Below are 16,064 nucleotides of genomic sequence, written 5' to 3' on the forward strand. Positions count from 1 at the left end.
ACAGAAAAACATTTTTTATTTGTTTAAAAGAAATGCATCACTCATCATCTTAATTAGCATTTAATTCATTCAAAGCCACACACTTACTATTTGCTTTTTTTTTCTTTTTCTTTTTTTTTTGCCATCACCAGTCTGTGATTATGTACTACCTATCTCATGAAATAAGGCAGATTTTTGAAAATGCAGAGACAATCTGGTAAAAATATTGAGAGCTTGCAACTGATATCTGTTTATGCATGTGACAGGGAAGGAGACCGATAGAGAGAGAGGGACTGTAAATAAAACATTTTAAACAATGCTGGCATGCATCTAGATACACTTGAGGGAATAGATTTGTTAGCGCACTCATCAAAAACGACCACGTCAGTCTGACACAACAGAGGTTTTCCTTTTTTAACAGGCATTCGCAGTAGACAGAGCAGCTTTGAAGATGAAACATGATCAATGCTCGTTTGAGAGATTAAAGGGAGGCTCTGCGAGCGTCGTGTCGTTTCAACGCCTCTGTTATATAGCGTGCAGTAGGGAGGAATGTCACCACTCCATCGGAGACAACAATCAAGCGATGTTCTCCTCGTTTGACCTGACTTGGTTCTGAAGCTCAAACACGAAGCGAAAGCCTCTTTAAAGTGACATCATCGGTATATACACACACACTCACTCGTGCGCGAACGGCACATTTACAGCCATTTTAGTGTTTTTCACCTAAAAGAAATCTTAATCGATGGACAGGGCTGTGAAACCGAATCATATTTGGTCTGAATCTTGGCTTTGCACTTCATCTACTGTATAGTATTGCAAATCTGCTTGTAACTAAAAGTGTCAGGATGATTTTTGGATGTGTTTTGACCAATCCACCTAATTTAAACCAGTTCAAATCCAGCACCAGGATGCCATATTTAAAAACAACAACAACTATTGATCAAGCAGCATGTCAAGTGAGGTATAGCAGCCCTCCTCTAGCTCCACAATCCCTGCACTCTCTCTCTCATTTGTTCCTTTTTATATAGCTATATATTTGATTTATTATCAGTATGAAGAAGTGGAAAGGAAATACAGGTTGAATAGAAGGAAATATGGTGAATGAAGTGGGGGTCAACTCTTTTCCCAGTGCTCGTGGGCGACTCCCTGTCGTGGGACAAAATTGGTGTGATGTTTGCCTTCACACAGTTTGCCGGCACTCGTTCCTATGAGGCTGATTGTCGTCTCATTCCTGTGCGCTCTCATCGCCTTGGCCGTCTTGGAGAAAGCAAACATATAAGCAGAATGAAGAATGTTAGCAAATAAACAATTAACCTGGACTAATGCAGAACACTGAACGAATTGTTTCAACATGAAACCAACATTGAGCCTATTTACTTTTTTCTTTGTCAAACCACCCACTTCCAACCATATACAGTGAGGAAAATAAGTATTTGAACACCCTGCTATTTTGCAAGTTCTCCCACTTAGAAATCATGGAGGGGTCTGAAATTGTCATCGTAGGTGCATGTCCACTGTGAGAGACATAATCTAAAAAAAAAAATCCAGAAATCACAATGTATGATTTTTTAACTATTTATTTGTATGATACAGCTGCAAATAAGTATTTGAACACCTGTCTATCAGCTAGAATTCTGACCCTCAAAGACCTGTTAGTCTGCCTTTAAAATGTCCACTTCCACTCCATTTATTATCATAAATTAGATGCACCTGTTTGAGGTCGTTAGCTGCATAAAGACACCTGTCCACCCCATACAATCAGTAAGAATCCAACTACTAACATGGCCAAGACCAAAGAGCTGTCCAAAGACACTAGAGACAAAATTGTACACCTCCACAAGGCTGGAAAGGGCTACGGGGAAATTGCCAAGCAGCTTGGTGAAAAAAGGTCCACTGTTGGAGCAATCATTAGAAAATGGAAGAAGCTAAACATGACTGTCAATCTCCCTCGGACTGGGGCTCCATGCAAGATCTCACCTCGTGGGGTCTCAATGATCCTAAGAAAGGTGAGAAATCAGCCCAGAACTACACGGGAGGAGCTGGTCAATGACCTGAAAAGAGCTGGGACCACCGTTTCCAAGGTTACTGTTGGTAATACACTAAGACGTCATGGTTTGAAATCATGCATGGCACGGAAGGTTCCCCTGCTTAAACCAGCACATGTCAAGGCCCGTCTTAAGTTTGCCAATGACCATTTGGATGATCCAGAGGAGTCATGGGAGAAAGTCATGTGGTCAGATGAGACCAAAATAGAACTTTTTGGTCATAATTCCACTAAACGTTTTTGGAGGAAGAAGAATGATGAGTACCATCCCAAGAACACCATCCCTACTGTGAAGCATGGGGGTGGTAGCATCATGCTTTGGGGGTGTTTTTCTGCACATGGGACAGGGCGACTGCACTGTATTAAGGAGAGGATGACCGGGGCCATGTATTGCGAGATTTTGGGGAATAACCTCCTTCCCTCAGTTAGAGCATTGAAGATGGGTCGAGGCTGGGTCTTCCAACATGACAATGACCCGAAGCACACAGCCAGGATAACCAAGGAGTGGCTCTGTAAGAAGCATATCAAGGTTCTGGCGTGGCCTAGCCAGTCTCCAGACCTAAACCCAACAGAGAATCTTTGGAGGGAGCTCAAACTCCGTGTTTCTCAGCGACAGCCCAGAAACCTGACTGATCTAGAGAAGATCTGTGTGGAGGAGTGGGCCAAAATCCCTCCTGCAGTGTGTGCAAACCTGGTGAAAAACTACAGGAAACGTTTGACCTCTGTAATTGCAAACAAAGGCTACTGTACCAAATATTAACATTGATTTTCTCAGGTGTTCAAATACTTATTTGCAGCTGTATCATACAAATAAATAGTTAAAAAATCATATATTGTGATTTCTGGATTTTTTTTTTTCGATTATGTCTCTCACAGTGGACATGCACCTACGATGACAATTTCAGACCCCTCCATGATTTCCAAGTGGGAGAACTTGCAAAATAGCAGGGTGTTCAAATACTTATTTTCCTCACTGTATATATATATATATATATATACACACACACACACATACATACAAACACACACACATATACACACACACATATAAATACACATACAAAATGATTATATTACATATAAATGATAATATCATTATCATATTTTATAATTATATATTATATTATTCAAATATCTTATCAAAATTAATATTTTTTATTTATTAGGCTCTCTCTCTCTTTTGTGTTCCGTTAGCTTGACGCTTCATCAGGCATGTGATCAGCTAAAGACAAAAAAGAAGGACACCCCCCCCCCCCTGCAATTATTATTATTACAAATATTAAAACATTTTCTCCCATATTCATACAAAATCTTACTATTGCAATACATACTATTGTACAGTACATTTAAGAATCTAAGAAATTTAAGAAAAAGAAAAGTATTTAATAATCATAATAGCAATAATATATTATAATACAATATATGTTATAATAAAAGTATTAATAGAATTGTCATTAGTATTATTGATATTATTATTATTAACCACGATAATTAGTATTATATTATATTATATTTTGTTTTATTTTATTTTACAGAACAACAGTAAAATTACAATACAAACATTTATAGTTGTCTTAATTTCTTTGCTTTCAAACGTTAAACCACTGAGTTTTTATTTTGTCGGTAAACCGCAGGGAGACCTTAACACTTCTTTTTGTTGACTACGAATTTGGGAAGACTGTTGGTGCATGTTTTATTCTCAAATGCAAATTATAAGCGACTCATAAACACAACACCTGCAGATTAGCATTTACTGTAAATCGAAAATGAGCACAGTGCTGTGCTGAAACATGCAACGCATCAGACTATATAGTCATATGATTGCAGCGGCCGTTGTGATTTGAGCCATGTCACATTCTTACAACCATGCACTGGCATAAAAAAGTTACTGAGCAACAGGTTAGTAACACCGTTTCAATGGCAATTTTTACTCGCATTTGGCGTTTTGAACAGGCTAAGGGTGTCCTGCGGCGCCGTCAGAAGCAATCCGTGCCCGAAATAAATGTATTACAAAACGTAACATTTTGCAGTTTATTTAGTAATTGTTTGAGGCCATTTTACGATTTCAATCATCATAACTTTTTCAGATATACGCAATTCACGTGGGTCACGCTTTTCAGGTCGGTAAATCACACCCTGCTTCATGCAAACTTGCTCTAATTTGAAGTGTGTTTTGCCTTCAATTTTAGGTTGGCATCAATATTACTTAGAATTTCTCTTTCGATTAATATACAGTCAATCAATACCTGTGTTTGTATAGATACCCACATAAAGATACTGTACTAAATATCTTCCTGTCAAACGTAAGGGGAATGAATATAAATGGCATGCTGGGAGTTTGTATGTGCGGCCCTAAGAGGCAAGCTGACCCTAGGGTTCCCGAAATGACAGCACAGCAAAACTCTTATCACACATGATTTATCAGCTTTCTCGCACTGCGTCATCTCTGCGCTCCGATCACACACGCTTCGTGTTTGATTTATTAATGTCCGTGAGGTGGGCATGCAGGTAATTCATCAAACTCAATTTAAGGAGGCATGCCAACACGTTTACTCTGAAAAATCAGGGTCACTCCGCAGTTCCAGATCAGCAGAGAGAAAGTGAATGAGAGAGAAAGGAAGTGAAGGAAATGTGGATAAGGGGCAGATAAAGTTGTGAGCTTTTAGTTGAATGAGGAGGACAATGAAAGAGACTGGAACATTTACATGAGTACGTTTCTCACAGCTTCTATTGATTTATTGCTTTTACCTTGGGAATTTGGTCTGCTGTCTGTTGGAGTTGAGTCTGGCTCTTGTGAGCTCTTGTCCTGGGCTTTCACATCAACTAGAGGAGAGACAGAGAAAACAAGGGAATGAGAGGGAACGGATGACTCAAGATCAGAGAATTAAAAGTTAGACGCCACTGGGTGACATCTCATTGGCTACTGTGCTTCTCCTAGCTGAAGTAAATGCAACGGATGCTAAAGGCTATGCCTGAGGCAACAGAGGCTTCAACAGAGCTCAGGATGACAAGATACACCTGTGCATGCTTCTTCTGAAAATACATCCAAAAAACACTCCCTTTCCTCTGTATAAACAAAAAAATCAAGCATTTGAGGAAGTGCAACATTTACGACCGTTCCCTCTTGTTTTCCCTGTTATCGCATGTGCCTCTCAACTATCACAGAAATAAAAAGAGACAAAAAAGTCCATTCAATCAATTCAAATAAAAAAAATGAATCCACTCATACTCTTCTTTCTTCTGTATGAATAATAAACCATGCATTTGAGCTCAGAAATGACTGGGTGACATCTCTGATCCTGGTTCCTGTATTTTTTCTATCGAACTTTCATATAAATAATGTAACTAAAAGGCCATAACAATGAATTTACATCTGGAAATGCACACACACAGCTCTGCCTTCATCTGTACGAAATATAAAATAACAAGCCATGTATTTGAATTGGAGTCATGTCCAAAAAACAAGTCAAACTGAGCTGTGGTGCTCATACAGGCGAGCTGAGTTTGAATCTGGCTTGCAAGTATTTCCATCCCATTCCCTCCTCTTTGACATGACATGCCCTCTCAAATTTAAAGTGACTAAAATGCCAAAAAATATTCTCCATTTTTGTTTTTACCTTTAGTGCTGCTGGTGTTGTTCTCCTTGGCTGCTGTTGTGACAGGATCTAAATAAACAAAAAGTCACAAAACAATGTGTTAAGTTCTCTGTGGCTTTCGTTTCTTTTGGTTTTTACAATTATACTGGCTCCATATGCTGGATTCCTCAGTATACTCTGTAGGAAGAACAGCAACTACATTATTTTATCCCCCAAAACATGATTATATATATATCACCCCAAGTGTAGTGTGTTTAGACAGTCACTTCAATAAGAGATTACTTTATAGCTATTGGTTCTTTGGTATGAGACCCATGCATAATATTTAAACATGAAAAATATGGTCCAAAAGCCTCTCGCCTTCAAGAGGAACAAAACAAACGCAGACGAAAGGAGAAAGCATCGAAAATTAATTAGAAACTGCCTTGAGTCTATATCAGCGTGAGCCTTATTCTCAAACTAATTCAAACTCCCTCTATAACTTTCTCTCTTCTATCTCTCTGCCTAAATACCAAAGCAAACCACAGCATGAAATATCTCCTTCCTGCGGCACATCCACGGATGATGCAAGCACACAAAACTCGGTGCTGCAGAATGTCTCGGCACTCGAACAATAGCGTTTGTCTGCAGAACAACAATATTTACCTTCATGAGAATCTCACAAACATCTTCTGAACACAGTGGCACATCTTACACGTACAATACAATACAGTGTAACAACATGGCCTCTGCTTTCATTGTGATGCTACACGCTTTCATGCTAATTTCATCACAATTCTTCGGGATACGGTGGCAATGTTTCAACTACAGACGGAGGCTTTAATGCAGCCTTTCAGAAGGAGAGCAACCCAGACGCTTCACTCTCCCTGGTGGCCAGCCCACAAATTCTACTGATTTAACAGAGCAAAGCTACAAGTGATGGATTTTTGTTTCGAACAAGGAAGAAAAAGGTCTTTCCATTGGAGAAATGGAGCAGCAGCAGAATGTCTGGATGAGGAAAGGTGAGGGAGAGTACGGGCAAACACCACCGCCATGATTTCATTTCATTCTTGTCTCGCGGCACCGTAGAGGGAGAAATTGAAACTGAGTGCGATACCATTCAAAAACGCTGTTTCCATTACCGCCCACTTCTGGAAGCAAGCCTCCTCTCTGTCCCTCGCTTTGTGTTTTTTCCATATTCCTCCACAAATGGGGAGCTGGGCTAAACAAAGAATCACACACACTTCCAGAGGCAGTGCAGAAATGTACACTGCAAAAAAAGCATTGCTTATCATCAGTACTTTGGTGTTGTTTTTAAGTTAAATATCTAAATATATAATAAGTTTCTAAATATCTAAGCATTCTAAAAACAACATATTTCTACTTGAGAAAAAAAATCTGCATTTGTTTTATTTTAATTGTTTATTTTTTCTTATCCCTTTGGTATTTTTGTTCATGCTCTAAGCATGAATAGAAAAATACTGAATGATGTGTTAATGCTTAAACCATGAACATTTTTTTTTTAATATATATATACAGTGAGGAAAATAAGTATTTGAACACCCTGCTATTTTGCAAGTTCTCCCACTTGGAAATCATGGAGGGGTCTGAAATTGTCATCGTAGGTGCATGTCCACTGTGAGAGACATAATCGAAAAAAAAAAAAAATCCAGAAATCACAATGTATGATTTTTTAACTATTTATTTGTATGATACAGCTGCAAATAAGTATTTGAACACCTGTCTATCAGCTAGAATTCTGACCCTCAAAGACCTGTTAGTCTACCTTTAAAATGTCCACCTCCACTCCATTTATTATCCTAAATTAGATGCACCTGTTTGAGGTCATTAGTTGCATAAAGACACCTGTCCACCCCATACAATCAGTAAGAATCCAACTACTAACATGGCCAAGACCAAAGAGCTGTCCAAAGACACTAGAGACAAAATTGTACACCTCCACAAGGCTGGAAAGGGCTACGGGGAAATTGCCAAGCAGCTTGGTGAAAAAAGCTCCACTGTTGGAGCAATCATTAGAAAATGGAAGAAGCTAAACATGACTGTCAATCTCCCTCGGACTGGGGCTCCATGCAAGATCTCACCTCGTGGGGTCTCAATGATCCTAAGAAAGGTGAGAAATCAGCCCAGAACAACACGGGAGGAGCTGGTCAATGACCTGAAAAGAGCTGGGACCACCGTTTCCAATGTTACTGTTGGTAATACACTAAGACGTCATGGTTTGAAATCATGCATGGCACGGAAGGTTCCCCTGCTTAAACCAGCACATGTCAAGGCCCGTCTTAAGTTTGCCAATGACCATTTGGATGATCCAGAGGAGTCATGGGAGAAAGTCATGTGGTCAGATGAGACCAAAATAGAACTTTTTGGTCATAATTCCACTAAACGTGTTTGGAGGAAGAAGAATGATGAGTACCATCCCAAGAACACCATCCCTACTGTGAAGCATGGGGGTAGTAGCATCATGCTTTGGGGGTGTTTTTCTGCACATGGGACAGGGCGACTGCACTGTATTAAGGAGAGGATGACCGGGGCCATGTATTGCGAGATTTTGGGGAACAACCTCCTTCCCTCAGTTAGAGCATTGAAGATGGGTCGAGGCTGGGTCTTCCAACATGACAATGACCCAAAGCACACAGCCAGGATAAGCAAGGAGTGGCTCTGTAAGAAGCATATCAAGGTTCTGGCGTGGCCTAGCCAGTCTCCAGACCTAAACCCAACAGAGAATCTTTGGAGGGAGCTCAAACTCCGTGTTTCTCAGCGACAGCCCAGAAACCTGACTGATCTAGAGAAGATCTGTGTGGAGGAGTGGGCCAAAATCCCTCCTGCAGTGTGTGCAAACCTGGTGAAAAACTACAGGAAACGTTTGACCTCTGTAATTGCAAACAAAGGCTACTGTACCAAATATTAACATTGATTTTCTCAGGTGTTCAAATACTTATTTGCAGCTGTATCATACAAATAAATAGTTAAAAAATCATACATTGTGATTTCTGGATTTTTTTTTTTAGATTGTCTCTCACAGTGGACATGCACCTACGATGACAATTTCAGACCCCTCCATGATTTCTAAGTGGGAGAACTTGCAAAATAGCAGGGTGTTCAAATACTTATTTTCCTCACTGTATATATATATACAGTATCTTGTTTTAAGAATGTTTAGGAAATGACTTTTGCTGGACAGATTCTGACTTTCACATCACTTTTGTAATGCTCTCTTAGTTATTTTGAGATGAGGACTGCATTTAAATTGTATGGACAAGCACCAAAGTGAGAAAGTTAAAGCTGTCGCTCGAGTGAACCTGCAAGCTCAATTGAGACTCGGCTTCCTCCTGACGCTCCGTCTGTCTCTCTTTCCATGTAATAATGTCATGGCTGAGAGGGAGCCCTGCCACTTTAGGATCCTAATAAGCAGTACTGATCAAAACACAACAAACCAGCCTTTGAAAAGAAGAAGGAGGGGGGAAAAAACAAGATACTGGAATTTCAATCAATGCCTGTGCTTGCTTCCAACTGCTGCCATGTACGTCAGGAGATGCTGCAGAAATTTGCCAGCTCTCTAATTTAGCTTTACAGCTGACAACAGTTTGAGTTCGGCCTTTCGGGAAGAGAGTCTGACGTGCTGTGAAACAAATAAAGTAGCCAGAGGCTGTCAAGTAGGAAAAAGTGTGCGAAATGTGACATGGAGGGTAGCCGTGCACTTACTTTCTGCAGAAATGTGAAAGAAAACAACTGAATTTCATTTCCCTATCCAGCAGTCTATAGACTGATTTCAGGTTTCTAAAGTCACGGTATCATGCCATTATGATTTAAAATCCTCACAAATCACAAATAATGACATATTTGGTGTTAAACATCCAACTCAGAAGTCTTTACAAGAGGCCTGAAATGACGCGTTTTGGTTATTTATACTGGTTCATTTATTTATTTATTTATTCATCCTGACAACAGTCCACTGGAGACTCCGGTAATCTCTTCTGCACAACGGCTGAGCGAGCTCAAGATAGTCGGGTGTTTGAGTGCTCTAGCTTGGATAAATTGTCATATTTTCTTTGCTTCATATGCTTCCCTTGAAATTAACTGCACTTAGGCGTAATGAAAGTTTGATGGTGTCTTTGTGTGTGTGGTATCTTTACAGTCAGTGCTGGGCCACTCACAAAGCATGGAAGACGAAACAAGTGAGAAAGGGAGATCGAGAAAGGGAGGGAAGTGTGTTTTTGTGGGGGGGGGCGGGGGGGCAGATGTAAGTCATATTCATATTCAGACAAGCAGAAAATTAGATCCTCCACCAACCATTCGCTCTAGAGATCGTGAGGGGCTTGTGGGTCTATTGTTAGGCTGCATAAATCGACTGCGCCACACAATTAATGACCGGCTGTGTCAGGCCAGCATCAACATCTTTCCTCGTCCCCTTCAAAACCAACAATGAAGTTACAGACAAAGGCCAAAGCAGGAGTGTAGTAATCGTGAAGTAATCCTCATGATATATGACTGCTTACTGAAGACTCAAATGCTGGTGCTGGTTGAAGGGGTTAACCAATGCCTTCACAAAAATGACCAATTTCAATCAGAGTTGTGTGCTATTCAGAACTTAACTGAGAGTGCCTTTCAAATTCCTGAATTTGAATTTAAGGTGACAAACAGGATACAGATTTGGAATTTAAGTTGAAGTACAATTAAAATAATAAAAAAATGATACAACTGGGTCAAGTGTTATTTTAAACTTGAAAGTAAACAACACTAAAAATGTAGTGATTCACTAGTAAATTTTCACAATTACAAAGAAATGGCAAGCATCACAGAATTAAACTTTAAACATCCATCCATCCATCCATCCATCCATACATCCATCCATACATAGAAAAACATTAAGCAGCAACTGTTTTCAACATTGATAATAATAAGAAATGTTTCTTGAGCACCAAATCAGCATATTAGACTGATTTCTAAAGGATCATGTGACACAGAAAACTGAAGTAATGAATGCTGAAAATTCAAATGAAATAAATTTAGCTTTGGTGAGCATAAGAATTCTTTCAAAAACATAAAAAAAAAAAATCTTGTACTTGCATATGACAACGGACATGTACATGTAATGAAGGGATCACAAAATAGGCTCTGGCACCAAAGTTGGCACAACAGATGTTAAATGATTAAACTGCTAACAGAGTGCAAGCATTTTCTTCTACTCACACAACATCAGTACACACAAAACAAAAACAGCCGTAACATTTTATTTACCTCACAGTGATCGGCTTGAAATGAGAAAATCATCTGTACATGAAATGCACCACAGTTTTATTACACCTTTACTCTCACTGTTTCCAAAGACATACATGCCTGAAAAAGCAAGAATGTCTAATGAAATTCTGTCAAATGCAACTGGACTTGATTTTAGATTATTTTAGGAAGGCCAATCATCCGAGACGCTTCAACAGAGAGAGGAGAGAGTCTTTTTCACAGTCAAGGCACCTGCAATGTTTACAATCCCATTGAATGCCTGGATTGTTCAGGTTCTCAAAGCCGTTTGACTCTCACAGCAGCTCAAAGCCGACCACAAACAACCAAACCAATAACCCTGGCCTAACTGGGGCACAAGCCAAATGTAATCGAACCAGTGACTCACAAAAGCACCTCGCCAGACAGTTTTCACATGTCACTCAGAAGGTTAATGGAAAAGATCTCGACTGAAAGGAGAACAAGAGAACAAGCTTACAGCCGTCCGAACATTCACACGAGGTTTGTTGAGTAAAACCACTCGATATCTCAGAAGGCGAAGGCATTATCTATCTGTCCATCACAGTATGTTTGGTTTCCGGATTTGATATAATGAATCAAGCTCCTCTCATCCAGAAAAGATGAGAAGCGTAAGAAGTACCTGATATCTCACTTTAGGTAAAGAAGCTCAGGGTGGTCTTCAAGCTGTGCATTCATCATCTAACATGTAAAATACTGTATTCTTCAAGTGAATAGCCACATTTTAGACCAAAGTACGTCTTTTGTAACGTTTTGTGCGAGTTAACGGTAGAGTTCAGCTCATCATTTAAACATACATCAATGTAATTCCAGGTCTATTCATACGGAACAACGGCGGGCAACCTTTTCAAAGAGCCAGACCATAAGAGCTAATGAAGTGCTAAATGTGGAGAGCAAACTTCATTTTCATATGTAAATATTCAAAGGTTGCGGGGCGAGGGCAGGCATATTTTCTCTGGAACAACACTGAGGAGAGGAAGAGAAAGAGAAAAGCATTCTGGGAGGCACTTGATTGTGTGGGGCTTTTTTTTCTCTGTTGCGTCGTTGTGTGATGGTGAAGCTTCAAACAATTAGAAGCAATTAAAAGGTATTGAGTCGAAACAAACCCGGTGGGGAGGGCTTCAGTGTAAATACCACAGATCTTTCTCATGCACGTTCCTCTGTGAAAAGCCAAGTGGTTCCTCTCATCTGTATTCCACCCTCTCAAAGCAAAGAGTGAGAAATACGAGGAAGGGTTTCTACAGAGCCAAGTAGCATTGTATTGCTGGCCGCATTTGCCTAAAGTTACAAGATGTGCTTTGACGAGCTGCCATTGTACGAAGAAGAGGTCCTCTATAGGTCTGAAAGGCTTCCAGTTCTCTCGGGCCAAAAAGGCCATGCTTGGAAAAACAAAAAAACCTTTTAAAAGATGTGAAAAGAGAACATGGGGTCGCTTGGTTTAAGGGTCACATTGAAAGCGCTGAGGAGAATTGAGCAGGGAGGTTTGTGGCAGATAAGTAAAGTACATTATGCAGTAAAGGGAGGGGAACGGCAGCCTTTTTTTTAATGCATCACTTGTCTATTTAAAAACCATATGATAAAATCATAATGTAACATGAGTCTAAAGTGTGTTTTCAGAGCTGAAAGCAATAGTTCACCCAAAGATTAAAATTCTGTCATAATTTACTCATTTACTTCTTTCATCAATGGAAATTTTGTGTAATGCACTGGTTGCTAATTTCCATGCAACTAAATGGGGACTAGAGATTTCAAGCTTCAACAAGGTGGTGAAAAGTTGGTCTATACAACTTGTACGCTTTTTTTCCAAGTCGTCTGAAGCTATATAATAGTTTTGTGGGACAACATTTTTTGATTTATTATTCACTGATAATCTTCCCACACCAATGAGCTATATCTTTGAGTCAGTGCGTTGTAGTCTAGAACCAGATTAGTCTGATAATAAATGAATCATTCAGACTGGTTTTGTGAACCGGAACAACCAATTAACCGAATTGACTCAAATTGAACACCATCCCATAAACTGACTTAAATATCAGTCTGTTCATCACACAAACCAATCAAATATCTTTAGAGCGTGATCAAAAAATATTCTTTTGGGAGAGAACTATATGTTTAATAATGTGTTTAAGAAGTTAGAGTGCAAGTACAACTTTCTCTTTGTTTTACTCTTCTCTGCTTCAAATTATATGGGAATGACTACACGTTCAAAAGCTATGATGATTCAAAACCATAAAACTCACACACAAAAAAGGAAAAACAACAATAAATGTGAAAGAAGTAAGAAAAATAGGGCATCCCCTTTGCCATGACCTTAAGAGCAACTAAACGCGGCTGTCAAAGGTAGCAGGGCTTGTTGTGAAAACTTATCGAGTGACTTAGCATAATGTGTGGACTGCTTTTGAACCTGACCCACCGCGTGTTCCTGGGCATGAGGTTATATTCACCAGCAAAAGTTTCAGCAGCAGAAAATAGGATGGATGAGCACCTTTAGACCTTGCTGGGAAAAGATGTGAGAATATAGAAAGCAAAATTCTTCACATTCAAACACTTTAACGATATACAGACATATTAAATCACTCAAAGGAAACATGTTTTCAAACAGCTTCTTGCGGTCACAAATACTAATCCATATTATATGTAATCCATATTTACCCCATGCACTACTGTTCAGAATTTCTAATGTTTTTGAAAGAAGTATTTTATGCTCACAAAGACTGCATTTGCTTAGAAAAAGTAACCGTTTTCTATTTTAATATATTTTAAAATGTAATTTATTACATTTTCAGCGTCATTGCTCCATCTTCAGTGTCACATGATTATTCAGAAATCATTCTAATATGCTGATTTTGCTCAAGAAACATTTATTATTATCAATGTTGAAAATGTGATGAATAAAAAGTTTTCACGACAGAACACAACAGTCTCTACTATCACTTTTGATCAATTTAAAGGAGAACTCCGGTCAATTTTAACATTGAGCTCATTTTTTAGTAAATTTGGAGTGCTGTCAATACAGAGAACAACGACAAAAATCGGTGTTGCCTACACCGTGTTATCCTCTTTTTGAAATTTGCACCCTGTTGACTTCAATGGGGCACTCTAACTAACTCTATCTAACTCTAAAGGAATCACTCACATGACTGGGCACTTGTAATGACACATCAAGGATGTTAAGAGGCTAAAAGCAGGTTTAAAACTTGCCCCATTGAAGTAAACAGGGTGCAAATTTTAAAAAGAGGATAACACGGTGTAGGCAACACCGATTTTTGTCGTTGTTCTCTGTACTGACAGCACTCCAAATTTACTAAAAAATGAGCTCAATGTTAAAATTGACCGGAGTTCTACTTTAAGGCATCCATGCTGAAAAAAAGTATTCATTTCCTTCAACAACAAAAAAAAATGTACATGTAAAAATATGTTTTCCTTCTCATTGACATGTAAAAAATGATGGGTTTTAATCATGGGCTTTTACTTATCCGAGTTAACTCATTTGAGGTGCTTTGAGGTATATAACACAAAAAAAGGTTGGGAAACCATACCATGAACCTCCACTGGATCCGCAGGCTCCTGACTGGTGTCTGTCTTCGTTGAGTCTATTGACACAGAGAAGAGAAACAGAGAATATTCTGAACATGACGGTCATTATAACAGAAAAGAGGTTAGAACACCTTCCAAAGAAGCAATACTATCAGCAGAACCAGTTTTAAAAGTGACTGTCACATAGTTTCCTGTTCCTGCCAAACTTTCATTGGCTTTACTTCTCTCACTATTTCCTTTTGTTTAATATGCATTAAAGCGTCTAAATTCAATGTGACTTCTTAATGGATTTTGTACACCTTTGCACAGTCTGAGAGGGAGAGAGATGTGAGAGAGGGACAAAATGAATAGGCATGAGCAAAACAAAACTGCCATTATCAAATATAAGCTCTCCAGCCTGTGCCACAGCAACTCTTCTCTTTCGCTGTGATTTAGCCTGCCTCCACATTCTTCGCTCACTCCGTCTGGAGGGCTGTGGGAGGGACGAGCTCGCTGATCAAAAGAAGATCTTCAAAGCCACAGTGTGAGAGCCATGCTCCTTCCAGCTTATTTGAGTAGGACTCCTCTTCTCCTGCATTCCCCCTGCTTTGATGCTAACAGGGTTGTGGGCCATAGGTGACTGCATAATGGAAAGCACGCACAATGCATTCTGGGTGCTCTGCTGGGGCACAAATGACAGTCAGATCAGGTGTGTTTGAAGTCCAGGGTCCATCAGCAGATGGTTGTGTTCGCTGCAGTGGGTTTATGATGGTCATATGTGTGTGTGAAATCATACAACAGTGGCGCCTCAGCCCGAAAGCTGTTATATGGCTCGGTTTCTATAAAGCCTGTCTTCTAACAACACGCTGAAAAAATAGCAGAACCAATTCAAAACACACTATTGTGCTCATTAACATATCATTTCAGAATGTCAGATTTTCAACGACTGTTTTCATGTGTTTTTGTTAACAGTTTGTTCTGGTTCTCAAATCTGATTGGCTCAAAGCCTTTTCCAGCCATGCAATATTCTACCAGTACCACCATGGAAACGTTAATAATAGATTATTAATCTATTTTTTGTTCCCGAGCAAATCGATTTGGCTAAGGGCAAAGGTACGTTTCATAACTTTATATTTTTATTTAACTGAAATCCTGTACTATAACTATAGCGCTGCTTTTGTACTTTTGACGAAAGTGTTTGCTTGTGTTTATTTCCTATTGTACAAAGTAGGAAATCTAAGCGCCATTAGATGACAGTAAAGACTGTCTTTATGAGCGAGTCAGTAGCAAAGTTTTTTTTTATATATATATATATATATATATATATATATATATATAGAAGGGAACTGAAACAAGGATGTTGTTTTTACTTTAAACAACACATTATAAGACACAACTTACAAATGCATGACTAGCGCTGTCATGGGAAATCCCCCCTAACTATTAAAAGTCAATGTTCCTCAGCGGGCATTCAAACTAATTTTGTGATTATGAATATAATATTGACCATGCAAGTAATGCACTCGGTTAGTCGATATCCCTCTCACAATACTCTACTCTACATAATACAATAAGCTTCAATGAAGCGACTGTGTTCCTTCATTGCTACTGTAGTTTTAAAGTGAAGTTTTAGAATTAGTAACAGAGACTTGGGCTCAACTGTTAAACTGTCAACT

At 39.1% G+C, this 16,064-nt stretch overlaps 1 protein-coding gene across 1 annotated transcript in view; it reads right to left on the bottom strand.

The window, feature by feature from the left end:
* Positions 1-350: 350 nt before the first annotated feature.
* The window catches only part of macrod2 (mono-ADP ribosylhydrolase 2), a 569,941-nt gene continuing 554,227 nt past the window's right edge, over positions 351-16,064 (bottom strand). Inside the window, exons 17-20 of the mRNA XM_079856275.1 lie at positions 14,412-14,465; positions 5,641-5,688; positions 4,772-4,846; positions 351-1,236 (exon numbers count right to left, since the gene is read on the bottom strand). Coding sequence (XP_079712401.1) covers positions 1,205-1,236; positions 4,772-4,846; positions 5,641-5,688; positions 14,412-14,465 — 209 coding nt within the window. The 3' untranslated portion in view covers positions 351-1,204. The remainder of the gene's footprint in view (positions 1,237-4,771; positions 4,847-5,640; positions 5,689-14,411; positions 14,466-16,064) is intronic.

The sequence above is a fragment of the Squalius cephalus genome, assembly GCF_949319135.1.
Source record: "Squalius cephalus genome assembly, chromosome: 21".
Taxonomy (NCBI): Eukaryota; Metazoa; Chordata; class Actinopteri; order Cypriniformes; family Leuciscidae; genus Squalius; species Squalius cephalus.